The sequence below is a fragment of the Conger conger genome, chromosome 9, assembly GCF_963514075.1.
Source record: "Conger conger chromosome 9, fConCon1.1, whole genome shotgun sequence".
Classification (NCBI taxonomy): domain Eukaryota; kingdom Metazoa; phylum Chordata; class Actinopteri; order Anguilliformes; family Congridae; genus Conger; species Conger conger.
Genome location: NC_083768.1, coordinates 11,660,652 through 11,688,266, shown reverse-complemented (window position 1 = coordinate 11,688,266; position 27,615 = coordinate 11,660,652). Strand labels below are relative to the sequence as shown.

At 45.1% G+C, this 27,615-nt stretch overlaps 1 protein-coding gene across 1 annotated transcript; it reads left to right on the top strand.

Annotated features, from left to right (window-relative positions):
* The first annotated feature begins 8,257 nt into the window (after positions 1-8,257).
* ccr9a (chemokine (C-C motif) receptor 9a) lies at positions 8,258-11,019 on the top strand. Its single transcript, XM_061254597.1, has 3 exons — positions 8,258-8,376; positions 8,523-8,565; positions 9,179-11,019. The coding sequence occupies exons 2-3, from the start codon at positions 8,533-8,535 to the stop codon at positions 10,223-10,225; spliced, it is 1,080 nt and encodes a 359-aa protein (XP_061110581.1). The 5' UTR covers positions 8,258-8,376; positions 8,523-8,532; the 3' UTR covers positions 10,226-11,019.
* The last annotated feature ends 16,596 nt before the right edge of the window (positions 11,020-27,615 follow it).

Genomic DNA, 27,615 nt, shown 5'->3' with positions numbered 1-27,615 from the left:
AGTGAGAGTACACCACAAGGCAGAAGTCTGTAAACACGGACTGAGAGAGAGAGAGAGAGGGGGTTGCTTCACGCTCACCCACATAAGACAGTGGCAGGGTTGACAAAGGTTGCATTCAGCGTGGCTTTCAGATAATGGCTTATTTGCCTTACTTAAATAAGGCGAATGATAATGATTGCTAATTGTATGGCACGGTTGGCAATGATTTCCATTGCCCTCCCATTGTGTTACCCTGGTGTATAATCTGGCTATGACCAGCTGCAGCTACCAGCTACTTCAAAACATAGCTTGAGCTGGTCAAACCATGTTGAGTATAGAGCTGGTCTGAGTGGTCAACCAGCTACCAGATGTTTTTTTCAGCAGAGTTAAGCAAGGACCATTCTCTGAAAGAGGCAGTTTATACTGCCTGGGTGGTAGCATGCAGGTTGTGACTCACCTCCTTCTCCTCAAAGCCTTCGATGTGTATCTGTATGTAAATTATATGAACAGAAAATCCCAGCACATGCGCTTAGCGTTTACAGTCCAAATACGGCACAAAGTTGATGTTCCTTAAAAAGCAGAGGTGCCACCTTAATACGCTACAGGCCGCCCCCTGGTTAAGGTACATGACTGAGACATGCAAGGTCGGTGGTTCTAATCCCGGTGTAGCCACAATAAGATCTGCACAGCCGTTGGGCCCTTGAGCAAGGCCCTTAACCCCGCATTGCTCCAGGGGAGGATTGTCTCCTGCTTAGTCTAATCAACTGTACGTCACTCTGGATAAGAGCGTCTGCCAAATGCCTGTAATGTAATGTAATAAACAGAGCCCACATTAGTTACAAGGCTTGGCCACCTTAAAAGAGAGAGCCCCCACCAGTAACAAGGTTTTGCTACCTTAAACGAGAGGATGTGGTTTGCCACCTTTCAAGGAGTGGGCTGCGTTGGCGAGATCACGTTTCTCTGCATGCTGTTTTGTCCCCAGTCATTTTCTGCGAGTCTCATTGGTCTCTGTCCTCTCCAGTGGGCTTTCGTTGTGGTGTGGCACCACACGTGCGTACCAGCCTGCGCATGAGGGGCACAGGGAAGACGTTTTCAAAAACGGTTCAGTCATGAAAGGCGTCAAGAGTCTACTCTCTGCCATAGAGTTGATGTAACCCATAATTTACTTCTGTTTAGAGATTAATATCTACTTGACAGGGGATGGACATGGAAAACAGACAATACTGGCAGGTCATTCCTAGCACAGGATGGGCTGCTGTTCACTCGCAATAACCACATTACGGCATTATTACTTTAATTGTTCCTGCATATTATTGAAATTAGAAAAAATTAAACTTGAAGCTGACACTGAAGTTGTCCTGTCTAAATAAGCCATGTTGCCTTACATAAGCCATAGAAAGCTAGTATGGTGTTGGAGTGGATGGCCCCCCTACCTCTTAGTAGTTTTTGCACATTTAGAACATGATTAGTGTGACACAATTATCCTTCCAATTTTCTTTAGGAAGTCATGGATGAACTTCCATGCTCCTCATTGGCCCCTCTCCTGTCTCTCACAGGCCACTCCCCTGTCAATCGTAGGCCCCTCCCACATTCTTCTTCTATGGTATTCATGAGAAATCAGAGAAGCTGCTGGCTCTTGGTTCTGAATAGTACAGTGAAAGACTGAAACTGGCATTGGGCATCTGCACGTTCAATTGTTGATGAACATAAATGTTATATTTTTAGATCCACTGCTGCACTCAGCAGCTCCTAAGGAACAGCATTATGGTGTTGTTGGCCATCTGGTGCACTACAGAAGCATTCATAAGTGCTTATGTCAATACAGTAAGGATCTTGTGTCAGGTCACTTTGTATGTTAAGGTAATGTGACTGCATCAATGTTTACATAACACACCATATGCCTATTTCTGTTACTGGCATACATGCTTATAAATGTGTATGTTGTGCTTACGAAGGAGTTACGTATATACGTAGGTTGTATGTAGGAGCCTTCAAATAATGTGTTACCAAAAAAAGACTGAACAAGTTTAGTCTTGTAATGAGACTTAAAGTCGCTTAAGTTACTGCTCACTTGATGTCACATTTTCTGAACCCAGTGTTAAATCTTGAAATTAGTACTGTGTAGGAATTTGGTCCTTCGTGAAGTAAAACTTGTTGTCCGATATTCAACTATTTATTAAAATAGCAAAAATAGTCCTTAATTACAGTATGAAGCATACCGGGTAAAAGCAAGGCAGTTCAATTACAAAATCATGTTAGAAACAAATGAGCTTTTATGCCCCAAACCTCCTGAAGTAAAATGCAGGGACTTGTGCCTGATTGGGTGACAGGCAGACGAATACACATTATTTTGTATGCATATGATGTGACCAAGGAAACCAAATGGTCATTGTCAGCAAAGCAGACAGAGAACCCCCTTGATCATTCAGTATGGGCATCCTAACCCCCTTGATCATTTAGTACGATTGAGGTGTTAGGTGACCATCCAAGAACAATGAAGCAGGAAATGTATTCTTCCCTACAACTGCGAAACTGTCTGACCTCATTGGCAATATTTTTTTGCAAAAAAATAATAGATAGTCCAAATATAAGACTAAAATAAACCAATTTTGTTGCTTTTTTGCAGTGTACCAGGAATGTGACATGCTCGTGATCTTTTCTATGTCCTTTGTATCCACGTCAGCTGAAGACTGACGACCACAAAAACAGGTGGGAAGCAGTTCAAAGGTCAAAACGCTCTGCTGTAGACAGAAACTGCTATTGTTCCGCCCTCCTGGTCACGCAGAGAGAGGTGCCCCGTCTTTCACTCCGTCCATGTGATCTCGACCGCACGCAAAACAACAGCCCTGCATTACGAGACCAGACACACGGGCAAGCAAAGCACGAAAAAGGGGAAGGAGCTGGCGTGACAAAAAATATTTGTTTTTCTGTTGTCTTGCTTCCTTTTTTTTTGCAAAATACCAGGTCAAAGGTTACCCGTGGAGAGCCATGACGACAGCAGAAGAAAGTACGCCTCCTATGTGCAACGAAGCGTTTCACGCTCAGGGGTACAGAGACTGCATCTGTGTCGCTGCGTCATCAGTCCATGATCACCAGTTATGACCAGGGGCGACATGGCTCAGGGAGTAAGAGTAAGAGCTGTCGTCTGGCAGTCGGAGGGTTGCCGGTTCGATCCCCCGCCCGGGCTGTGTCGTAGTGTCCCTGAGCAAGACACATAACCCCCAAAATGCTTGTATGGCAGCCAATCGCCGTTGGTGTGTGAGTGTGTGTATGAACGGGTGAATGGAGAAGCATCAATTGTACAGCGCTTTGGATAAAGGCGCTATATAAATGCCTGCCATTTACCATTTATGACGACTGATTGTGCATATTCAATCATTGTCACGCTTGAATATGGTCCAAAGTGATGTCTTGTCATTTATTTTCTTATTAATGGTCATTCTCAATGAGTCTTTCCAAGGTTATATTCCAATATATAATAATAATAATAATAATAATAATAATAATGATAAACTTTCTTTATAAAGCACTTTCCATGCAAGAAAGCAGCCCAGAATGCTGCTTTTTGTCATCTATTTGAGATGTCTTTCCCCAAGAAAAAACAAAACACTCAGTTATTCTGCCATGGACCTGCAGATTTACAGTATTCTGTCTGTTTAACTTTAGTTATGAAGTCTATAAAATACAAGGCAGGCTCAAATATCCAGGGAAGGTTCACCTTCCCAGTTGATAATTTCATATATACCTCATCATCACTCTGTCTTTTTACATTACATTAATTACATTAATGGCATTTGGCAGACGCTCTTATCCATAGCGATGTACAGTTGATTAGACTAAGCAGGAGACAATCCTCTCCTGGAGCAATGCAGGGTTAAGGGCCTTGCTCAAGTCTTGCTCATCTTATTGTGGCTACACCGGGGATCAAACCCCTGACCAGTCATGTGCCTTAACCACTACGCTACAGGCCAACCTTTTAGATGTCATGAGATTACAAGAGTACTTTATTAGGTAGACCTGTACTCCAGCTTGTTAATGCAAATATAGAATCAGCCAATCATGTCGCAGCAACTGAATGAATAAAAGCCTGCAGATGTGGTCAAGAGGTTCAGCTGTTTTTCAGACCAAATGTCAGAATGAGGAAAACAAAAAACATCCAGTGAGCAGCAGCTCTGTAGGTGAAAACACCTTATTAATGAGAGAGGTCGGAGGAGCATGGCCAGGTCTGAGAAGGGTCAACTCAAAGCGGACAGGAAGGTGACAGTAACGCAAATAACCACACATTACAACAGTGGTGTGCAGAAGAGCATCTCTGAACACACAACGCATCAAACCTGTCAGTGGTTAGGCTACAGCAGCAGAAGTAAAAAAATCAGTAAAAAAAAATAAGTCTAATAAATATCGAATAAAGTGCTCACGGAGTAGACATGTACACACAAACGCACACGCACAGTTATACGACAAAGGATCATTTACATCATGTTGTATCTTATTGATAGTGAGAAGTGTGTGTATGTGTGTGTGTGTGTGTGTGTGTGTGTGAACGTGTGCATACCCGTGTGCGTGTGTGTGTGTGTCTATGTGCATGTTTGCAGTGTGTAAGACAGACTGTTTCACTGACAATTAAATGAGATCTGCAGAAAGGGACGGACCCTCAGAGCCATTTGGCTGCGATATCTGACAGCACTCAAGGGGCGATACACTAATTAAGGATTAAAAATGTGTCCTGAGGTGCCCAAGATGGAGGTGCTGTATTCTCAGGTTTTTCAGACAGAGAAACCGTACACTGGCGCTGGTACAGAGATAAAGGCTTGGCCGTATTCCTGGATGCGGTGTCTCTGTTTACCCGCAATTCCTGTCAAAGTCAGATACTCTGATCAAGAGGACGCTCCGTGTCTGTTTTGGCTGGTGGAGATACTCCGTCCTGTCTGACTGCCTGCTAGCGCAGCGCTCACTTGAGTACGACGCAGTCCCTAGCGCACATCGACGGTACATTAATGTCATTGAGAAGTTCACCCTTTTCACGGAATTCCCCTCAAACTTCAGTTTGGGGATTCAAGTTTGCGCACATTCGCAGCTGCCTTGTGACACGGGCGTCACGGGGATTTAACGCTGTGTGCAGTAGGTCAGGGCTGTCCCACCCCGTTAATGGAAATCTACTGTGCTGTAGGTTTTCATTCCAGCCCTGTCCGCAACTCGAGATCTCGTTGAACTGCTGCGGTAATTGGCAAATAAAGGTGAGAGTGGAAACATAAAGGGACAAAAGGCGCCTAAAATGGTACAATGGCTTGCCACTGGGGTGGTACCCTATACTGTAGGTGGATAAAATCGTAGCGCCCGCAGCAACATATTATTAATTTGTGCCTTTGAGTCATTTGTAAACAAAGAGAACATTGGACACTGGACTTTTTACTCCGTTAGAGAAACGTCAAAATCAGAAACGATTTGCCGTCCCTTCCTCACACAGTCAATCTCAATCTCTCTGTTTCCTGACCGTAAATGGAACCGTTGAAGGAGGTGACAAGTGCACACCAGGGCAGTCACCTCAGGCAACAGTAACATGACTCAGCTCCGGGCCAGCAGACCTCAAGACGTCACAGACTGCTTATGTGGTTGAGGAAAACTTTACAAAAGGACAACTTTACAAAAACCAAACCGAGATCCTGGAGCTTTGCTATAACCCGCTGAGAAGGTCACATTGCAGAGACCTGGCAGCAATTGTGGAGGCCATATCTATCACACCGCTTGAGCCAGCAAGACATCACAGGCTAAAAGGAAAGTATTTATGGGAAGAGTGCTACCTCGTCTGTAATTGAATAGCAAAACAAGGGGGGCAGTGGTGCATTGTGAGACATCAGGAGGTTACAATGCTGAGCGACACTCACGGGCTCAAATCCCTGATATCACATGACCAACAACCAATCAGGGGTTTTAGACTTAGCCTGCTGATGCAGTGGAACACTGCTCATACACTCTCAGAGATATGAGGGTACAAAAAGTGACCGAAAAGGTACAAATACCCTATAGGGGCATAACATTGTACCCCTAGCCAGCAATACTTCAGCAATAATTAATTTAGTACTCATTAAAAAAGTACTCATTTGTACCCAAATAGAACATTACTGTACTTTCAGGGTATATTTGGGAAATTTGATCCTTGAGGAACAAAAATGTACCTCCACTGTCACTTTATTTCTGAGTGTATGTGAGTATTTACATCATGCCAAAGGCAGGCTGGGTGAACTAGCTAACTCAACGGATTGGAGGGTAGTCACATACTGTGGAGTAAATCAAGCTGGGTAAACTAGCTAACTCAACTCTGTAAGCAAAAAATTACCACAGCGTTAAGAAATGCCAAATACTTTTCACACATCAGACTGTGATCTCCTGCCTTTTTTTTGTTTGGAGCCAAACATTTGCATCCTTTTTACAACAGTCATGCTGAATTGCAAAAAAATGACAAGCTGCTTTAATGTTTAAACTAGCTAACTCAACGGATTGGAGGGTAGTGACTTACTGTAGAGTGAAACAACACAGGTGACTGCAGAATTGGCAAGTACTGTAGGTCTACAACTATAAACATGCCCCCCCAACACCCCCACACCAAAATACTCACACAGCTATAGTACTGAGCCCACAGTAACCCGTCCTAATTGCTTGAATAACGTAGCAAATTAAATGTGTATAATGAAAGCAATTTCACAACCATTACAGTACAACGGCTGGCTTTGTGTTCAGTGTTAAATAATTCCTCTCTCATAAACCTGCTTTAATGCGAGTAATGTCAGCACATGTTTTTTTTTTCCTTCTTCATCTTTTCTTGTATTGTTTTTCAAAATGATTTGGTTTCAACTATTCCTTACATATATAATTCATACCTCTCCCAGTAATTTCTTGACATCTACAGACAGACGGCATATATAGCACCTGTGTACGGCAGAGATTTGAGAAGCAGGGCATGTTGGGACCCTTCCCCGGCTGCTTGTAATAGCTCTGTGGGGCAACCTCAACCCAAAGACTGCGCTATTGAAGTTTACACAGGCCTCTGTCTTCCAGTCATTCCCCAAATAAAGACTTTCATTTTCCATATACATTTGAATGCTTAAACATAGTTTTAATACGGTTGAAATGTGAGCCAGAAGCGCCACAGGTTTGGCTCATTCCACGTATAAGCAGGCTACATTTCCATATCGCGTTTGAGATAATCCACGACAAGAAAGATAGTGTTATTGAAGAGAAGGTTGAAGAGGCTGCCCCAAAACATTCACATCATAACAGTCCAAAGACACGCAGGTAAGGGACTACAGATGAAAATGAGCTCATTAGCTAACTCTGGCACATTTACATTTATTGTGGAAACTGAAAACGTTGTTTAATGTGCGCTGTCCCCGGAAAAGAAAGAAATAAAAATAAATTAATAAATGTATGAAAGTAGATACAACCTTGTACAAGCTGGACATATCTCACGATGCAATAGGTTATTTGTAACGCAAAAGGCCAAAGCTGTCATATAAAATACTAGAAATGGAGTATAACCAGCTTGCCCTAACATAGCTGGCCGCAGGACTACTATATGCAGGCACGTGTCCAACAGCGTGGCTGCGGTGGCACTGACCACTTCTGCAATTTGATTGGACGTACAACGCACCAGTCCTATTTTTTCCCCACCTATAGTGCATTATGATTGGCTGATAGAACTTTTTGTAATAGTGTGGCCGCCCCCTGGCCACCTCATGAAGAAAATGCTCTAGCATATAACCTATATAACTATATAACCTGCCTGCTATATGGTAGAAGTGGCCCCAAAAATAACATACCAAAAATAGCTTTCCATACCCCAGAGAAAAAAAATGACACTGTAGGCAAAGAGGTACCACAGCGATACGATCAGACTGTTATCTCCCGCCTTTTTATTTGTTTGGAGCCAAACATTGGCATTGTCATGCCGAATTGCAAACATAACAAGCTGCTTTAATGTTTCAAAACTAACGCAAAATTGCAAACACTTTGACAAAACGAACGTTTTATTGAATTGTATCGGAACAAAACGAACACTTTATTGAATTGTATCGGAAATTATGCAAACTGCGAAATCACACGGCGCACATGGTGCGCGTGGTCCGAGCGCGTATTCTGAGTCCGTTTTAAAAATCAACAGAGGAAAAACAGTAGCGCACTGAAAAAAAAAAAAAGAAGAAGAACAGTGACGAATAATGAGAAACGTTGTTTCACGCACGTCACTGCGGTTAACTGAAACTTTATAAGCAGCTGCAACGTGGGCAGCTGCCAGATTACACCCAGACAGCAAGGTGTCACAGACACAGAACCGGCTAAGTCTACCTGATACGTCGCCCATCAAAGGATCCTTCCAATTCAATCTCCCAGCCTAGGAATACTGTAAGTATAACTGATCTCAAAACCCTTCAGTTTAAAAACATTTGTCTCACAATCCTCCGTGTACCAGAAAACATTTTCCTGCATTGTAACATTCTGTGTTATCTGGGTAGCGTATGTGTTTAATTGTGACATGTTTTTGTTTGCAGATCTGTCAAGATGTCTATCAACATGGGCGTAACACCAGACTACGTATGTAGTTTTTTGTGTCTTGTATCGTAGTTTGTCTGTATGAAGTGCAGCATGCAGACTGGAACATTGATGTCCTATCCATGGAAGTAGTTGTGTATGCATGCACTTTAGTGTTTGTGTACAGGCACATGCCATAACAGGCATTCCTGAACATGAGACAGTGTAGACAGTGCTTCAGTGAATTTAAAAACTAAGTAATGTTTAGCCTTTTGCAAGCTCTTGAAGGCTCAACAAATATCATGCATCTAGGTGGTGTGATTACAATGCAAAAACATCTGGCGTAAGTGTTTTTGTGACACTTGAGATCTTATTTTTATTTTCGCAAGTAGAAAATATTAGTTTGTTTTAACAAACTTTTCGCTGGAAATGTGAAATTGCCTTGCCACATTGCCAAATCTTGAAATGAATAAAACTGCCTTACTTCATTGAAAATTATTTTGTCTTATTTATCAAAAAAGCAATTTCAGATTAAAGTAATTTTAAAGATCGGCTTGTTTTTGGTTGCTGCAGGGTACAAATGGGTTTTCTAAAAACAGATATGAAAATAATGTCCGGGCGTCTGTCCTTTCAAGACAACCTTTTCTGACAATGGCCGCTGTATTGTGTCCTGTAGGAAGACTACGATGGCAGCACCAGCCTGACCACTGAGGATCTGGAGTCTCCGTGTGACAAGGGCATCGTGCGCTCATTTCGGGGTTACTACGAGCCCCCCCTCTACTGGACGATCGTGGTCCTCGGCGGCATTGGCAACATTCTGGTGGTGTGGATCTACCTGCACTTCCGCAACCGGCTGAAGACCATGACCGACGTGTACCTGCTCAACCTGGCCGTGGCTGACCTGCTGTTCCTTGGGACCCTACCCTTCTGGGCGTCGGACGCCGTCCAGGGGTGGACCTTCGGCTCCGGGATGTGCAAGATGGTGTCGGCCGTCTACAAGATCAACTTCTTCAGCAGCATGCTCCTGCTTACCTGCATCAGCGTGGACCGCTACATCGCCATCGTTCAGGCCACCAAGGCCCAGAACTCCAAGAGGAAGAGGCTCTTCTACAGCAAGGTGGTGTGTCTGTGCGTGTGGGTGCTGGCCATTCTGCTGGCCATGCCAGAGTTCCTTTTCGCCACCGTCAAGGAGGACTACGAGAATAACTCCTTCTGCACCATGGTCTACTTGAACAACCAGAACAACCGCACCAAGATCCTGGTCCTCTCCCTGCAGATCTGCATGGGCTTCTGCCTGCCCTTCCTGGTCATGTTCTTCTGCTACTTCATCATCATCCGCACCCTGTTGCAGGCCAGGAACTTCGAGAAGCACAAGGCTCTGCGGGTGATCCTGGCCGTGGTGGCTGTGTTTGTCCTCTCGCAGCTGCCGTACAACAGCGTGCTGGTGGTGGAGGCCGTGCAGGCGGCCAACACCACCATGACGGACTGCCAGGAAGCCCAGCGCTTCGACATCGCCAGCCAGGTGTTGACCAGCCTGGCCTACACCCACAGCTGCATCAACCCCTTCCTCTACGCCTTCATCGGGGTACGCTTCCGCAAGGACCTGGTCAAGGTGTTTCAGGCATGTACGTGCAGACAAGTCAAGTTCAGCAAAGCGTCAGGAGGCCCCAAGAGGTCTTCTGTGATGTCAGACACCGAAACCACCCGGGCTCTGTCATTGTAGCCCCGAGAGATGCTCTGTATCCACTTTTAGTCACGCGGGCAGGTTTTGGCCTACAGGACTACGTCAGCATGATGAGCCAGAACTGGCCTGAAATCGGTTCCTCAGCAATACTGTCCTAGTGCTGAGTTTTTTTGGGGGACTGTAATGGGTCAGTTCAGGGAAAAATGTAAGGATGTGACAAGCCCTTTCTACTGGGAAAGCTCGAAAAGACTGATATGCGGAAAGTATGAATATAAGAGGCAGATAGTTTCTTCATCAGGGACAATGGACTTGGCCTCTTAGAAAGAAAATGGTGGAACTCTTTCATAATATGGTTGTTTGCTCTATTGCAGGCCTCACTGGATGAGGTCTGAGTGTGGGGACTGGAAAGCTACAAGGAATTCCCCTAAAATATCTCTCTAAAATTACCACATCGCATCTTTTACTTTTCATTTTGTTTCTGGCAGCACTTGCCCTACCTTGAAAACCACACCGTTCTTTCCGTTCTTTTGACTTTCCTGAATGTCAAAAGAAAATGTTTTTAAGCTATTCTTCTCTCTAGACACTGGTCAAAATATCTGGTCAAAATATCTCCAACACCCCAGGGCAGTGATGGGGACACTGTGCTGTTAGAGTAGCTGTCTTCCAGATGAGATGTTTGTGTACTTATTTAAAAAGCTTTTTGCTTTTGAATGTGCTGTTCGATTTGTACTGTAAAATGCTGCTTTTCTCAGGACACATTTCTGTTTTATACTGTCTTGTCTGTTTTTTATACTTGTAAATAACAACAAATAAATCCAAAAAAATTCAACAAAGATTTTGTTGTGCATGCATTATCTCTTTCTGCAAATGTATGTTAAACAATATAAACAACTTTTTATTACACTAACAGGAGAGCTACCTCAAAAGCAGTAGAACTCTTGCACACGCACACACACACACACACACACATACACACACACACACACACACACACACACACACACACACACACACATACACACACACACACACACACACACACACACACACACACACACACATACACACACACACACACACACACATACACACACACACACACACACACTCACACACACACACACACACACACACACACACACACACACACATACACACACACACACACACACACTCACACACACACACACACATACACACACACACTCACACACACACACACACACACACACACACACACACTACATCGTCACGGACATGCTACTGCTGTCATCGCTGCCTGAGATGTAAACATAATGCATTCAAAGACTTGAATGTAGAATCGACAATATAATGTATGTACTACGTATGTCAGTGGCAGAATACACCACCAAAGCAGTCTGCCACGCCAAAGATTATGATCAACAGATTAAACGTCTTCATTTGTAATTAGTAGCGCTGATTTGACTCATTCAACTAAAAGCAGCCGCAGTGGTGCCACGTTACCAACTGTCGTGCTGCGAGGAGGCCTGAAAGGGGCTCGCGGCTCAAGTAACGTTCGTCCTGTGGTTAGAGAGGAGAGTGTGACATCATATGAAAGCAGCCAGCCCCCCTGGGCGATGGGGGGGGGGGTACGGCATTCATGCGTTGAGAGGAAGAGAAGAAGAAATGATGAAATACCATTTCTGATGCAATGACAGGCAATGATGAAGCCGCGTAAAACACGACAACCTTTAACACAAAACGTTCCGCCTGACACGGCGATGAAAATAATAACCGCATAAGGTATTTTAGTTTTATATTTAGACTAAAAACCTATATTTCTATTTCTTCCTTGAATAAGACAAAAAACATGTGACGTGAGACAGGTTTAGTCATTTTGCTTGTCAACAAACAGTAACCTAAGGCAAGCTATTATTTTCTTCTTGAGAGACAAAACATTTAAAGACTAAAACTTGTTAAGACAGACGGCCAATCAACAGCACTCAGTAACATGGCTTTTTTATTTTTGCCATTTGTAAAGTGAGGAACATCATACACTGAGAAGTTCTTTGTTGGAAAGGTTGACTCACAACCCAACTCTAGTTTAAACTAGGCAGCATGTGCACATGCATCGACACTACAAAATTTAAAAAAGAAACATAATAATTATTTTAGTGTTATATTGAGACTTTTTAGAACTAGGTAGGAGCATTTTCAGAATTTTAGAATTTGAATTTTTTACTTCTAATTTTATTTTTGAGTTTGACTCATTTCAAGTGTCACTTGTCAAACAGTAACTTAAAACAAACTAATACATTCTACTTGCAAGAATCAAAAATACGATGTTAAGTCTCATTAAAAAACATAAACAGTTAAGGCAGACTTTTTGCGGCGAAGCTCACCTCACTGATATCAGCTGCATTGATTTAAGTAATCAATGGCTGTTGTGTATCATGTTCTTCTAAAGCATTGATCTTCAGTGCGATAAAGCTGTTGTTCAGAGGGTGTCCCAATCTGGCCCAGTGTAAATGGTAAATAGTTGGCATTTATATAGCGCATTTATCCAAAGTGCTGTACAATAGATGCTTCTCATTCACCCATTCATACACACACTCGCACACTGACGGCGATTGGCTGCCATGCAAGGCACCGACCAGCTCGTAAGGAGCATTTGGGGTTTAGGTGTCTTGCTCAGGGACACTTCAACACAGCCTAGGCGGGGGATCGAACCGGCAACCCTCCAACTGCCAGACGACTGCTCTTACCGCCTGAGCCAATGTCACCCTCTTAGTGTGGGTGCAGGTTTCTGTTTTAGTCATGGTCTTCAATCGAGACCTTGATAAGTAGAATTAGTTGTCTTCATACTGGCGCCTAAAAGAAAACCCCGCTCTGTCATTTTCTGGATGGTGCGGATGTCCCATGCACGGCAGGGCCCAACACGACTAGCTGCTCAACCAGCAAATGATTTTGCATGTAGCATGCAACATGTAACATGTAGATGTGGTGAAGTGGTTTAGTTGTTGTTCGGTCAAACATTGAAGTGAGTGATCTAAACATGATATAACTGACTTTGGAGGGGCATCATTTTTGCATGGTGGTTCCAGCATCTCAGAAGCAACTGCTGCCATGGGATTTTCACACATTAAGACTCTAGAAAATTGTGACACTGTCCCAATACCTTGGCAGTTAACTACATATAACAAAAAAATTTAATGTCAAAATATGGCAGCTGAATGACTATTTCAATAATTAGTTTAATAATTTAAACGATTTTATATGCTGGAGGAACTCGTTTTTTATATGCTGCATATTCTATAGCACGATGTACTTTCCCTGCGGACCTTACAGTTTACAACATCCCACTGTTTGTTTGTTTTTTTTAACTTCGAGGATTTGAGGTTCCTTGGTTTGCTTCACGATGGTTGCATCTGCTGAGATTAGACAAGACCACAGACACGCAAATACTCACCTTTTCTGTCTCCACCCACTTTCTCTCTCACGACAGGAAGTAGCGAGTCATTGTCAATGTAAACAGCGTGTTCTTTCTGGTGACCGAAGTCATGTGCAATGCCACGAGTCTAAGGGCGCAGACACAGATAGCTCTGCTGACGTCAATTGCGGCTAGTGAATTAAAAATAAGGTAGGCCTGAGTTTACCTGCAAGCCAACCGACAACAAATTCAAATTGTAACCGCTAATTTTAGTTTGTTTACATAATTTAATTGATAATATTAATGGGGTGCATTTTTATTTCGGAGGTTTGATTCCCATGTGGGGCACTGGCATTGTAAACTTGAGCAACATAATGAACCTGAATCAATAAATCACTAAATATTCAGCGGAGATGGATTATATGAAAAATAATCAGGTCCACTCAACTCCAGATCCTGCAGGGCACAGAATCTGCAGGTATTTGCTCCAACCATGCACTTAACCACCTAATTTCACTACTGAGCTTACTGCCAGAACCAAAGAGGGTAAATAGTTGTGGGAACATGGTGCATGGTTGGAGAAAGTACCAGCAGACTATGTGGCCAGCATGGCCTGGGGTTGAGTAGTGCTGATGCAACCCGTGCCCCTCTGAAGAGGAGGTTCTACCACATCCCTAAAATTTAACATAACGTCATACAGACTCATCTCACTTGCCTCAACCACCACAACTTCTCTTTTGAAGAGAACGGACAAAAGAATACCATTGATTTCAAATGTCACGTATATATATTCCTGCTGAACAGTTTGCAGTTCGCGTTTGCTCAATAATTTTACAGTAATTTACCCCGTCTGGGAAAGTTTGGTCCTTTCGCAGTTCTGTCGAATTTCAACTTCAAAACAACATTCAAAGCAAGTTTTTTTTTTTTAAACGTCCGGCTTAGAGAGCCTACTGTTACCTTGGAATCAATTCATGTATTTCCCCGGGGGGGGGGGGGTCATGGTATTGGAGGACAGAACCTAAAACGTGAGCCAGGGGTGGCCTCCAGTGGGGGCCACCACAACCCCCCTGCGCAACTCCAGCCGTACGAGCAGGAAGGTGAGCGCCCCAGTCAGTGCAAAGGCAGATGGGTGCTGATAGGCTCCCACACGGAGAGCACATACCCACACGCACTTTCACGGCCGCTGCAAAGCCGTTGCACAGAGCCGTCTGCAGCCTCACACCTCGACCCGTGGGTTGATCAGAGCAGCGTATTTACTCTCCGCGCTGTTTGTTTCCGATCCGTACTGTTAACACCCTTCCACTCCAAGGCCCGAGTGCTGGCATTTCGGGCTGCTGAGGTCGACTGCCCCACCTTACATGCAATCCTTGATCGCTCCCTACTCCCCAGCGAGACCACTCCGGTCCGACAGCTCCGGTCGCCTTGTGGTTCCCTCGCTACGAGCACCTGGCGGTCCAGCTGCACGTTCACGCCTGTTTTTCGTTCAGTGGTGGAATGACTTGCCTACTGCTGTCGGGACAGCAGAATCCCTCCCCCCATTTCGACGCAGACTAAAAACACACCTTTTCAAAATCAAATCCCTCCTCATTCCACCCCCCCCCCCCCCCTCCGCTTTCTGATATCCCTCAAAAAATTATAATAAACATTTTTGCACTTACGGTGACTGTCTTTTTGTTTAGAACAGCCCTTCAGCCCTGACATTGTTTTCTTCACCTTCTGGAGAGGGAATATTTACAATGTTTACTAACATGGGCCCCCCCCCCCTCCCAGGCATCACAGATCTGGCTCTCTTGGTGGCGTTTCATTTGTCGTCATGACCGGTGGGAAACGGGAAAAATAAGCTACTTGAAGTTACATCAAATTTCACATCAGTGCTTCTTAAGTGCAAAATTCCCAGCGTTCTCTATCAGCCCAGAGCTACGGCGTGACAGTGTCTCGCAGGAAATGGGATAAAATTTCAAATGTCCCCTCACGGTTTGGCTGTGGATAACAGCTTCTCAGTTCCCAAACCCGCATGTCGCTATGCAAGCTGTCCGGGTGCACGAGCGCACACGCTGAAGTAGCGTCGTTAGCGACAGGGTCATTGGCGGGCTGCGGCAGAGAGGGAGCACAGGTGAGACACAGCTGGCCTACCTCCACCAGGACTGGAGCTCCTGGGGTTACCGCTGACTCCAAGCCCCCCCTAAGACCACAGCTCCATCTGCAGTAGCCCTAAGACCACAGCTCCATCTGCAGTAGCCCTAAGACCTCAGCTCCATCTGCAGTAGCCCTAAGACCACAGCTCCATCTGCAGTAGCCCTAAGACCTCAGCTCCATCTGCAGTAGCCCTAAGACCACAGCTCCATCTGCAGTAGCCCTAAGACCTCAGCTCCATCTGCAGTAGCCCTAAGACCACAGCTCCATCTGCAGTAGCCCTAAGACCTCAGCTCCATCTGCAGTAGCCCTAAGATCACAGCTCCATCTGCAGTAACCCTAAGACCTCAGCTCCATCTGCAGTAGCCCTAAGACCACAGCTCCATCTGCAGTAGCCCTAAGACCTCAGCTCCATCTGCAGTAGCCCTAAGACCACAGCTCCATCTGCAGTAGCCCTAAGACCTCAGCTCCATCTGCAGTAGCCCTAAGACCACAGCTCCATCTGCAGTAGCCCTAAGACCACAGCTCCATCTGCAGTAGCCCTAAGACCTCAGCTCCATCTGCAGTAGCCCTAAGACCACAGCTCCATCTGCAGTAGCCCTAAGACCTCAGCTCCAGGTGCAGTAGCCCAAAGACCATAGCTCCAGATGCAGTAGTCTGTGTGAGAGACGTTCCTCACTTCTGTAGTGCTGTGTGGAGGAGACAATGTAAAGTAATCACCGGCGTGTAGGTAAATGATAAAATGGTAAATGGCTGAAATGTATCCAAAGCGTCGTACAATTGATGCTCCTCATTCACCCATTGACACAAACCAACGCCAATTGGCTGTCATGCAAGGCACCAACTAGCTCGTCGGGAGCAATTGGGGGTTAGTTGTCGTGATCAGGGACACTTCGACACACCCAGGCTGGGATAGGTAAGGAAAAGGAGAGATAGATCATTACATTTACACAGCGCTTTTCTAGACGCTCAAAGCGCTTCCGGTGATGACAGGGAAACTCGCCTCAACCACCACCAATGTGCAGCACCCACCTGGGTGATTCACGGCGGCCATTTTGCAGCAGAACGCTCACCCCAAACCAGCTGAGGTGCAGAGGGAGAGAACAATGTTTTTGCCAATTGAATCAGGTGGCAGGTTGAAAGAGCCAGGGTTGGGAATTTGGCCAGGAAACCGGGGAACCCACTTCTCTTTGTCATGGGAGTGTCAGGGGATATTTTTAATGACCACGGTGAGTCAGAAACTAGGTTTAACGTCTCATCTGGAAGACAGCTGCTCTAACAGCACAGTGTCCCCATCACTGCCCTGGGGTGTTGGGGATATTATTTTGACCAGATTGCCCCTAACTGTCTAGAGAGAAGAATAGCTTTAAAAAATGTTCACTCCAAGCACACCTCATTGCACAGCTAGAGATCTTGTTCAGCTGCTGATTAGTAATATCTGGCGTGCTAAATTAAGGGTGAGATGGAAAAACTACAGAAACCTCCAGAAGCAGGCTTCAAGGAGCCTAGATTTTAATCACAGATCGGAGCAGAAATTGCAAGTGCGTGCAAGGAGAGATTACAAGAGCAGGGGTTGGGAGAAGTAGATTGCAATCGCAAAGCGGCAACTGCTATCTCAGGGCAAGATGCTTCAGATGAATGTTGGTGTCTATTTGTGCACGTGCCTGAGTATAATATCAGGAAAACAAAAATGTCTCTATAGAAAAGGCCCAGTCGATTTGGAGAGTCCATCCATCCATCCATTATCTTAACCCGCTTATCCTGAACAGGGTCGCAGGGGGGCTGGAGCCTATCCCAGCATACATTGGGCGAAAGGCAGGAATACACCCTGGACAGGTCGCCAGTCCATTGCAGGGCACACACACCATTCACTCACACACTCATACCCACGGGCAATTTAGACTCTCCAATCAGCCTAACCTGCATGTCTTTGGACTGTGGGAGGAAACCGGAGTACCCGGAGGAAACCCACGCAGACACGGGGAGAACATGCAAACTCCGCACAGAGAGGCCCTGGCCGACGGGGACTCGATTTGGAGACTGCATGTCTGAAATAGTTACATTTCTGATGCGTTATATAAGTGAAAAGTAAAGGTTTCATACAAACAGCTTGCCTAAGGCTTAGTTCCATTCCATTACATGCTGGGCATGTCAGAAAATCTTAAAGCCACGGCAAGAATAGGTATCATCACTGCTCAAAAATGAGCTGTTAATCCACACTACAGGAGTTGAATGAGGTGCCAGCAAATTAATAGCAAAACACTGCCCTCCTGTGGTTATAGTGGCAGTTACAAGCAAAAGCTTGCCAGCCAATACAAAGCACAATCCAGTGTTTTCTGCTATGTACTGTATATACTATCAACATGATTCCAGATACAGTGAAACATAAATGAAGTTGTACAGTGTAACAGTGCCACGTGTATGAGGGGCTGCCTCAGCCATAATTCAGACTTCATTTGCACCTGTGAAACACTCATGCATACGCATGCACACTTGTGTTTACTGCTGAAATGACATTGTGGGCGTCAGGTCCTTCCCTGAAGCGAGCCACATACTAGGGCACTAAGGATTCTGGTGTGGTCATCAAGCTTGAATGATGGCCTAGCCCAGGGGTGTCAAACTCCAGTCTTGGAGAGCCGTAGTGTCTGCTGGTTTTTGTGGTTTCCCTGCAATCAGCAGCCAATTAAAGCCTTGTGTCAGGGCTCGCAGACAAGGACCCAGATGCAGACCGGCTGTAGTAGGCCAAAAGAGAATCATTTATTCCACCAGGATCAGACAAGGCAGTCACTCAGAATAAAAATCCAAACTCAAAGTCACTCCAGAATTCAAAAATCAAAAATCAAAAATCCAAACTCAGAAAAATGACAAAAGATCAGATCCAAAAATATTTATCAAAACACTAACTAAGAAAGCAACCATGAACAGAAAAGCAAAGATCTATCAAACTCGCATGGGAACAGAGCAAAAACGGGTAGAATCGCTCACCAAACATTTCAGGCACGATCTGGCAAGGGCCGCACAAAAGGGAAGAACTTAAATAACAGAGGGAAGCTACTAATGGGCAGGAGACAACGAGGAACAGGGAGGAATCAATCAGAACAGTGAGAATGCAAATGAACCAAAGGGGGAGTGGCTAACAGAGGCAGGTGAGGGCGGGGTTCAGGACAAAGAAAACACAAGCACATGGTAAGGCAGACACAAACACAGGAATACTATGACAGTCAAGACAAACATCCATCCATCCATCCATTATCTGAACCCGCTTATCCTGAACAGGGTCGCAGGGGGGCTGGAGCCTATCCCAGCATACATTAGGCGAAAGGCAGGAATACACCCTGGACAGGTCGCCAGTCCATCGCAGGGCACACTCACACACACACACACATACACACTCATACCTACGGGCAATTTAGACTCTCCTATCAGCCTAACGTGCATGTGCATGAATATGAAAAATAATTAATTACAAAAATAAAGGATAATAAACAATGAAATTTAATCACAAAACACAGATCATGACACCTTGAGAACAAGGTGTGTGGACTCTTTAGCCAATGAAAGACTTAAAAATGTATTTCTTGTGCTGAAACACATCCAAAACCCAGCACTGGAGTTTGACACCCCTGGTCTAGACGGCCCCTCCTAAAACAATCCTGTATCATCTTCTGTGTTGGTCAGAAAAGAAACGGTCCTTGGAGTGTAATTAGTTTAGCGTGAAGCAATTTTAGTATTTGAAAGTAATGTCCAGAATATTATAATTTCATCAGGGTAAATTCGAACTTTTGAATAGACTACAATGGGGATTTTGTTTTTGCACCAGAGACTTAACAAGCTGCAATACCACCAGAAACCACCGGGATTCACAAGCTTTTGGGGGACCTCATGGATGTGGCTTCTAGCTCACTCTCTCACTCTCTCACTCACTCACTCACTCTCTCTCTCTCACTCACTCACTCACTTGCTCTCTCACTCACTCACTCACTCACTCTCTCACTCACTCACTCACTCACTCACTCACTCTCTCACTCACTCACTCACTCGCTCTCTCACTCACTCACTCGCTCTCTCACTCACTCTCTCACTCACTCACTCACTCTCTCTCTCTCTCTCACTCACTCACTCGCTCTCTCACTCACTCTCTCTCTCTCTCACTCACTCGCTCTCTCACTCACTCTCTCACTCTCTCACTCACTCTCTCTCTCTCACTCACTCACTTGCTCTCTCACTCACTCACTCACTCTCTCACTCACTCTCTCACTCACTCACTCACTCACTCTCTCACTCACACACTCACTCACTCACTCTCTCACTCACTCACTCACTCACTCACACACTCACTCGCTCACTCACTCTCTCACTCACTCACTCACACACTCACTCACTCACTCACTCACTCACTCGCTCACTCTCATTTAGCAGGCTGGAGATTCTCCACAAGGGGGAGCTATTAGCCCACATAGCTTAATGGTGGTTTACATCAATGACACTGTGTGTTCTTGTTTCTGAGCCTGTACAATCTACCACTCTGCTACTGCTGTGGTTCAGCCTCTATCCCCCACACCCAAAACAAGCAGAGGGCACACATCCATGAACAGCTCACACGGATGAGCCCGACACTGTTGACCCAAATTGAAACGGTTAAAGCTGCTTGCCCCTGCACTAGCAACTCAAGAGCCATTCACAGGCAATGGGTGTGAAAGAGTCACAACTTGTTATAACCACAGTGCGTTGCTCTTTGTTTGAGAGTAAAACAGGAATTGAATTGAAATTACTTCCTGAGTACCGAGGCTATCACTGCTACTAAACCAGAAACTTTCTGTGACCAGTTGCTGAGAAATTACTTCCTTCTCCCACTAGAGGGGGCAATTTATAATACCAGAGACAGAGACGGCAGAATAAAATGATGTATTCACGAAGGACAGAAAAAAAAAAAGGTTTGCATGTTATACCAGACAATGTCATTTCAATTTTGGCTGTTGCATTGGTTTATATCTATAATTAACACATAATACATTTCATTTCCTAGGTTTGTATTTCATTCGTGACATGAAGTCTTCAGTGACTTTTCCAGCAAAAGCAAGATTACCTAGTCATCATTTTGTAGATTCTGACAGGTTCTGATACACAAACATTCCTGCCTTAAAGACACACGACCTATTTCTTCAGTGGGTGATTTCAATTGATAAAGAAATCTCCATCTAGGTTAAACTATGTATGTTTTCAGCATTATCTCAAAACATCAGGCTTCACATTTAAACATTTTCTGAAAAATGCAATTGCATGAAAGTAGCACTAAACAAAATTGACACAATTTACCCTGCAGGTTAAACTTTATTTCATTTTCCGAATCGCATGTGGATATAATGATTCAATCGCTGTCACAATGTGCATTAATTTAACAGCCGTTGTTACAAATGTTATCGAGAAGAAAGAAAATAAAAATCAAACAGAACAGTTAATTCTTTGCAGGATAGCACAGTAAATTACAATCAGGTTAGTAAATGTAGTAGGCCTAATATCTAAATATATGAAATCACAGTTCCTATAAAATGTGGACATCAGTTCAGGCTACGGAGAGGTCAGGATACCTGGACCTCCCTATGGAATAATGCCCCTAAGTCCTCTCCATGCTTGCAGTATACACACAGTGAGCACTTTATTAGGTGTTTAAATTAGACTTATTTTTTTAGACTTATTGGTCTTCTACTGCTGTAGCCTATGCACTTAGAGGTTTGATAGGTTGTGTGTTCAGAGATGCTCTTCTGCATACATTCCCTTCCTTTCCCTAAGTTTGTCTCTATATATATGGTAAATGTGCGAATTTACATTAACTTTGCTGAGCCATATTGATGTAATGTATCATTTCTACTTAATGGTAGTAGCCTAGAATTGGGTGAAACGGAAAGCATCAGTCCAACATTTTCGTTTTCATTTTGGTCGTTCATTTTGTGGTCAGCGGTCACACAACTGAGAGAGAGAGAGAGAGAGAGAGAGAGAGAGAGAGAGAGAGGGGGGAGGAGTCGTGGGAAGGAAAGCGCAGCTGGAGAACACACGTTTCCCTCCTTCCCTGCTTAAAACACAAGTACAGTAATAATCCTCCAGTTGTGCGACCTTTGCAACCACACACATTTTTTTTCTCCCTACGGTACACTGTCTTGAGAATTTCTCAAGGAATGCAAAGAGTTTCAGCGAGGGAGTTCGGAAATGCTGGAAGGAGAGAGTGGAAGTAGGCAAACTTCTCTAACGGAGTGATTTTGGATACGATTATAAAAGGAGAGATTTTTTTATTTTGGCAACAGCGAAGCGCCAGACGCACATCTACACCTGGCAGAGCAAACACAACAAACATTCAATAATAAACTGTCATCGCGCACGTAAGTATAAGAGCAGTATTAACTTGGGAGTACATTTGTGAATGGCATGCTCGCTGGTCTCAAAGTTTGATGAAGAACATTTTTGCCTATAGCGCATTCGGTCAGAGGCATCGTATTTCACATTAGAAGATGTGGTCTGCGGAATTTATAGCCTACAGAGAAAGGGGTCGTAAGACGAAAGAATGGGAAAAGTTCGAGTTAAGCTACTACTTAGCCCTGCCTACTGCTGAAAATGCGATATTCTCCTTCAAGCGCGTATTAATATTCATATGCATTTGCATTCTGCATGAATTATACAGCGTGCTTTAGTTTATATTTGCTGAAGAGTGGCGACAACTACTGTTGACTTTATGTTACTTTTTGCTATCTCGCAAATAAAATGTGGTTTGTACACTCGCTATTCTGTAACGTGGATCAATGTAGTTGTCCAACTGCAGGTCGAGGTTTTCGCGTTTTTGTGGCTGGTTTAACTTTATGCTCCTTGCTCCAAGATAACTAATAGGGTTGGTATTCCATTTATATTTCTGTAATTAAATTTAGCTCTTGAAATTTTATTTCTGGAGAGACTAGAGGCTCATGTAATCCGCAATGTGTTCAGGCCCATTGGAAATAGGTGCAAGAAACGTCAACATTTAAAAAAACCAGTTAAAAAAACCCGTTAAAACATCAGGGAAGACACTTTTGAACTTTTCCATTCGTTTGAATGGAATAGATACTGGCTTGGGGAAGCGTAGAGGGAGTACCAGGGTGCAAATGCAAGTTGGATTTTGTGGTGTTGCAATGCAGTTCAGCAGTTTGGGAGCTTTTATCTTGCTTCACGGTGGTGATTAAATCATGTCCATCGGGTGGTAGCGCAGGTGAGGGAGTCTGCGTTTGTGTTATGGCTGTCAGAGGAAATTACACTGTTCAAACCGTGTTTATGTCAACGTTTGAATGGAAAAGTTCAAAATTGTAAACCAATGTATATCTTATATTTCAATTCCACGCATTCACAAGAGTCCCTCACCCTTCGTGTGATTTCATCACTGTGGGCATTTATTCTCCCGCTGTAGTAGCCATTTGTTTACAACTGAGCCGATGAGCACGATGCAGCAGATGCAGCATCACGGACAACTCGGAAGCAAGAGTCCGCAGGGCGATTATTTCCCCCGAACATTTTAGAAGTACGGTCGGGGAGAGCGGTCTGTGCAGCTCACGGAAGGCGTCGCGGTAGAACGCAGTAGTCTGCAGAATCTGCGAAAACGGAGCGGAGACGTGTTCCTGGCAAGCGCCTTCACCATCTGGGCAACGTCCTGCTCAGCTATTCTCTGCCTTCACACTTTCCTTTCGGCGGGACGGCGAACACACTGCGCACACGCCCGAAACACACGGACCTGAGCAGGGCTACAGCTGCGCTCACCCTGCCTCCTGCGTCCTGTAAACGCGTCTCTGGACCATAACACAGAGAGGGCCCACTTGCACAGAGGCGGCAGAGGAGCCTAGGGGTTTGGCCGTTCCACTGTAAACTGTGCAGTTACTGGCTCGAGCCCCCCAGTCAGTATATACAGATGCTGACCTGTATCTGGGGAGATAAAGTTGGGTCCCTAAATGAAACGGACCTGACTCCACGGGTCTCTCTCTCTCTCTCTCCCCCCCCGCACTTGCAACTGTTCCCTCTGGCATTTCCCAGGGGAAATCCTTGCAAAATGGAACACATTCTCAGTGGACCTCCCCTGGTTAAATAAAGGATAAAAAATGCTTCTCGGAAACACTCTCCCAGCGAGGGCAGTTCTGTCGCTGCCGTCCTGAATGGATTCAGGTCTCAGCGCGAGCAGCGCGCTTCCGCATGGACGCTCCCAAGGCCAGGAAGACCGGGAATGTGCGTGAGCGTCCGTCCGTCCGGGCTGGAAGGATAGAGAGTGGGAATTGCGCTGATGATGATGATGATGATGATGACAAATGCAGAATGGAAGGTTTTTAATGCTAAAATGGAGTCCTCACAGCTGGACTGGCCCTTAATGAAGACCACTGGGAACTGAGCTTCATACTCACTCACTTCTTCTGGGAGAGAGAGGGAGAGAGGGGCAGAGAGAGAGAGGGAGAGAGAGCACCAGAGAGGGAGAGAACACCAGAGAGAGAGGGAGAGAGGGGCAGAGAGGGAGCACCAGAGAGAGAGAGGGAGAGAGAGAACACCAAAGAGAGAGAGGGAGAGAGCACCAGAGAGAGAGGGAGAGAGGGGCAGAGAGAGAGCACCAGAGAGAGAGAGGGAGAGAGGGGCAGAGAGGGAGCACCAGAGAGAGAGAGGGAGAGAGAGCACCAGAGAGGGAGAGAACACCAGAGAGAGAGGGAGAGAGAGAACACCAGAGAGAGAGAGGGAGAGAGGGGCAGAGAAGGAGCACCAGAGAGAGAGAGGGAGAGAGAGAGAGAGAGAGAGCACCATTACATTACATTACATTATTGGCATTTGGCAGACGCTCTTATCCAGAGCGACGTACAACAAAGTGCAAAGTGCATACCCATAACCAGGGATAAGTGCGCTGAAAGACCCAAGAGGGAAGTACAATTTCAATTGCTACCCGTACAACAAAGATAAGCACCAGGGCCTTTAAAAAAGAAAATAATTATTTATTTATTTATTTATTTTAAAACAAACAAACAACAAAGCAAAAGTGACCAAACTTAACTATCCAAATACTGCTTACCTAGCCAACTAAAAATACCGAAACACAAAGTAAATCACAAAGACAACAATTAAGGTTCACGGGGAGGTAGGGAGGGATGGGGAGAGGTGCTGCTTGAAGAGGTGCGTCTTCAGTTTGCGCTTGAAGGTGGGGAGAGATTCTACAGTTCTGACCTCAACGGGGAGTTTGTTCCAACACCGTGGAGCCAGAACAGACAGTAGTCGTGAGCGTGAGATGGAGGTTTGGAGAGGGGGAGGTGCCAAGCGGCCTGTGGAGGCTGAACGAAGAGGTCTGGCAGGGGTGTAGGGTCTGATGATTTTTTGTAGGTAAGCTGGGGAAGAGAGAGAGGGAGAGGGAGCACCAGAGAGAGAGAGAGAGAGAGAGAGAGAGAGAGAGAGCACCAGAGAGAGAGAGGGAGAGAGGGGCAGAGAGGGAGCACCAGAGAGAGAGAGAGAGAGAGAGCACCAGAGAGAGAGGGAGAGAGGGGCAGATAGGGAGCACCATAGAGAGAGGCAGAGAGAGGCAGAGAGGGAGCACCAGAGAAAGAGAGAGACAGGGAGAGAGAGCGCCAGAGAGTGTGAGAGAGAGGGAGAGAGAGAGGGGGTGTGAGACAGAGGGACGGATGGAGAGAGAGAGACAGAGAGGGGAAGAAAGATAAATCCCCACTTCTTTTTTAAAGAACAAAAGTCTAAAATGTCCTTGAAATACCGCTGTCCCTCCTCACCATGAGATTAAAGGAAGGGAGCTGCTTTTATCAGACGGGCTGACGGGGGCTCCTCCAGGACCTGTGCAGATGTGACAGAGGGACAGCACGCAATCGGCACCAAACCCCAAGGGCATGGTGGGAAAGAAACCCCCAAAAAAACAAAACATTGCCATAATGTTGGATTTTTTTATAGTGCATGTTTGGTCAGTATTGCAGAGCATAAAGCCAGGTTTGGGTACAGTGATGTTTGTTGCTTTGCCCAGTCAGTGGAGTAAATGTCCCAGTGCAATGTGCTCTGCTGCATTGAGTGAGTCAAGAGTGAAGGTCTTTTGGAATGTTTTATAAAGTCCGTGTTCTAGAACTCCATTGCTTTCAGTTGCCAGTAGTGATTGTTACATCATCATAAGAATATCCAGTTAAAGGGTTAAATTGAATTTAATAAATGACATAATCTGAGCAGCATATAAGAAAAGCTGATGAGAAAGTACTGTCTGGGGGCAGGGGGACGTCGTCACGTTGTCATTTTTTCTCTGAGTGGAGTTGAGGACTCCATTAAAGTACCTCTTAATATTTACAATCTTTAGTTGCAGTATTTTGATGAAACATGAAGACATGGTTGGCCTGAATGGAGCCCAAATACTTTCCTGCTAAGGGAATGGCATAAGCTTGTTATTCAGCAGTTATAAAGCATGTTTATAGGGTTATAAAGGGTTTTTACTGTGGCTGGGAAGATGATCAGTTGTGGCGGCTTCCTCTGTTTGTAGAAGGCCGGGGTTAAGTTGAAACATCATGGATTAATGTGTAGATGATTAGAGGGAAGCCTATTGTTTGTTTCACTTTGTTATGGAATGACAGCATTTTCTAGGTAACCGCTTGCAGATGTCGTCTTGGACAGAGGAGATTGGCTGTTTGAGGAAAGAGAAAACTTGATTGAAGTCCACTCTCATAAGTAAGGTCCAAGGACAAGCCGTGGGCAGACTACCCCTATAATCAATCTAATTTAAGGGAAACGGGTCATTTAGGGATATCGCAATGAGGTGTGTGTTAACAACACGCCACAATCTGGTTTATTGTAATTAAAGGGGGAAAAGGCATGCAGGCTTAAATATTTCAGCAGAATGAAATGTGAAGACTTGGAAATTATTATAAAGTGGCGATTGTGGATGATTTGGGGTGTAGAACATTCACATTTCTATCCTCCTGTCACTCATTGCACGTGTAATCGGTTTGCTGAAGCGTTGTAACTGCGTTGTAACGGCGTTGTCACAGCGTTGCTGCAGTACCATCATGCCAGCTGGAAAGTGGAATTTCTCATGCAGGCCTCCGGTGCAGCGGGGCAGGGTAGCTCAGCTCAGCTGGTGGGTTTCTCCAGGGAACAGAAGCACCAGTGCCTGCACGTGCCCTGGAGGTCTGAAGGATGATCGTACTCTTGTGAGCCCTCTGAGTTGATGGAAGGTGTTACAGAGATAGGCTGCTGGCCTCCCCTTTCAGATCAGCCGATCTGAAGGGGGTATAATTGGAAAGATTAAATGGTGGATTAAAAAAAAAAGTTGTCGTTCGGGAATACCCACAGGTGTTTGAAGAGAACCAGATCAGATACATAATATGATAGGATACTGTATGATATGATATGATGGTATATGATCTGAGGCTGATATGATCGTCTAGTTCCGGCAGGCAGGACCGTGCCAAGCTAAGTGGTGCCAGAACATAGCCGGTCTCCACTTACAAAGCATCATCCGGCATCCCCCAGAACATCCGGCCCGGAACCTGCGCTGTACTGCACGTCACGGGAAAAGGAGAACGTAGGGATGCTTCACTACGATTTTCACCCTTTTGAGAACGGCCCTGTTCCACCTTCAACAATGTGTGTACAGTAGGTCTATGCGCCCTCTGATGGATGCAGAGGTAGTGAAGATCTATGATATCTATGTAGGGCGGCCTGTAGTGTAGTGGTTAAGGTAAACGACAGGGACATGCAGGGTTGGTGGTTCTAATCCCGGTGTAGCCACAATAAGATGCATCACAGCCGTTGGGCCCTTGAGCAAGGCCCATAACCCTGCATTGCTCCAGGGGAGGATTGTCTCCTGCTTAGTCTAAACAACTGTACGTCGCTCTGGGTAAGAGCGTCTGCCAAATGCCAATAATGTAATGTAATGTAATGT

Bases quoted from the DNA above. Each gene is read 5' to 3' on its own strand.
- ccr9a (XM_061254597.1), top strand. From the start codon at position 8,533: ATGTCTATCAACATGGGCGTAACACCAGACTAC. The intron at 8,566-9,178 runs GTATGTAGTTTT...TGTGTCCTGTAG, and splicing joins TGGGCGTAACACCAGACTAC to GAAGACTACGATGGCAGCAC.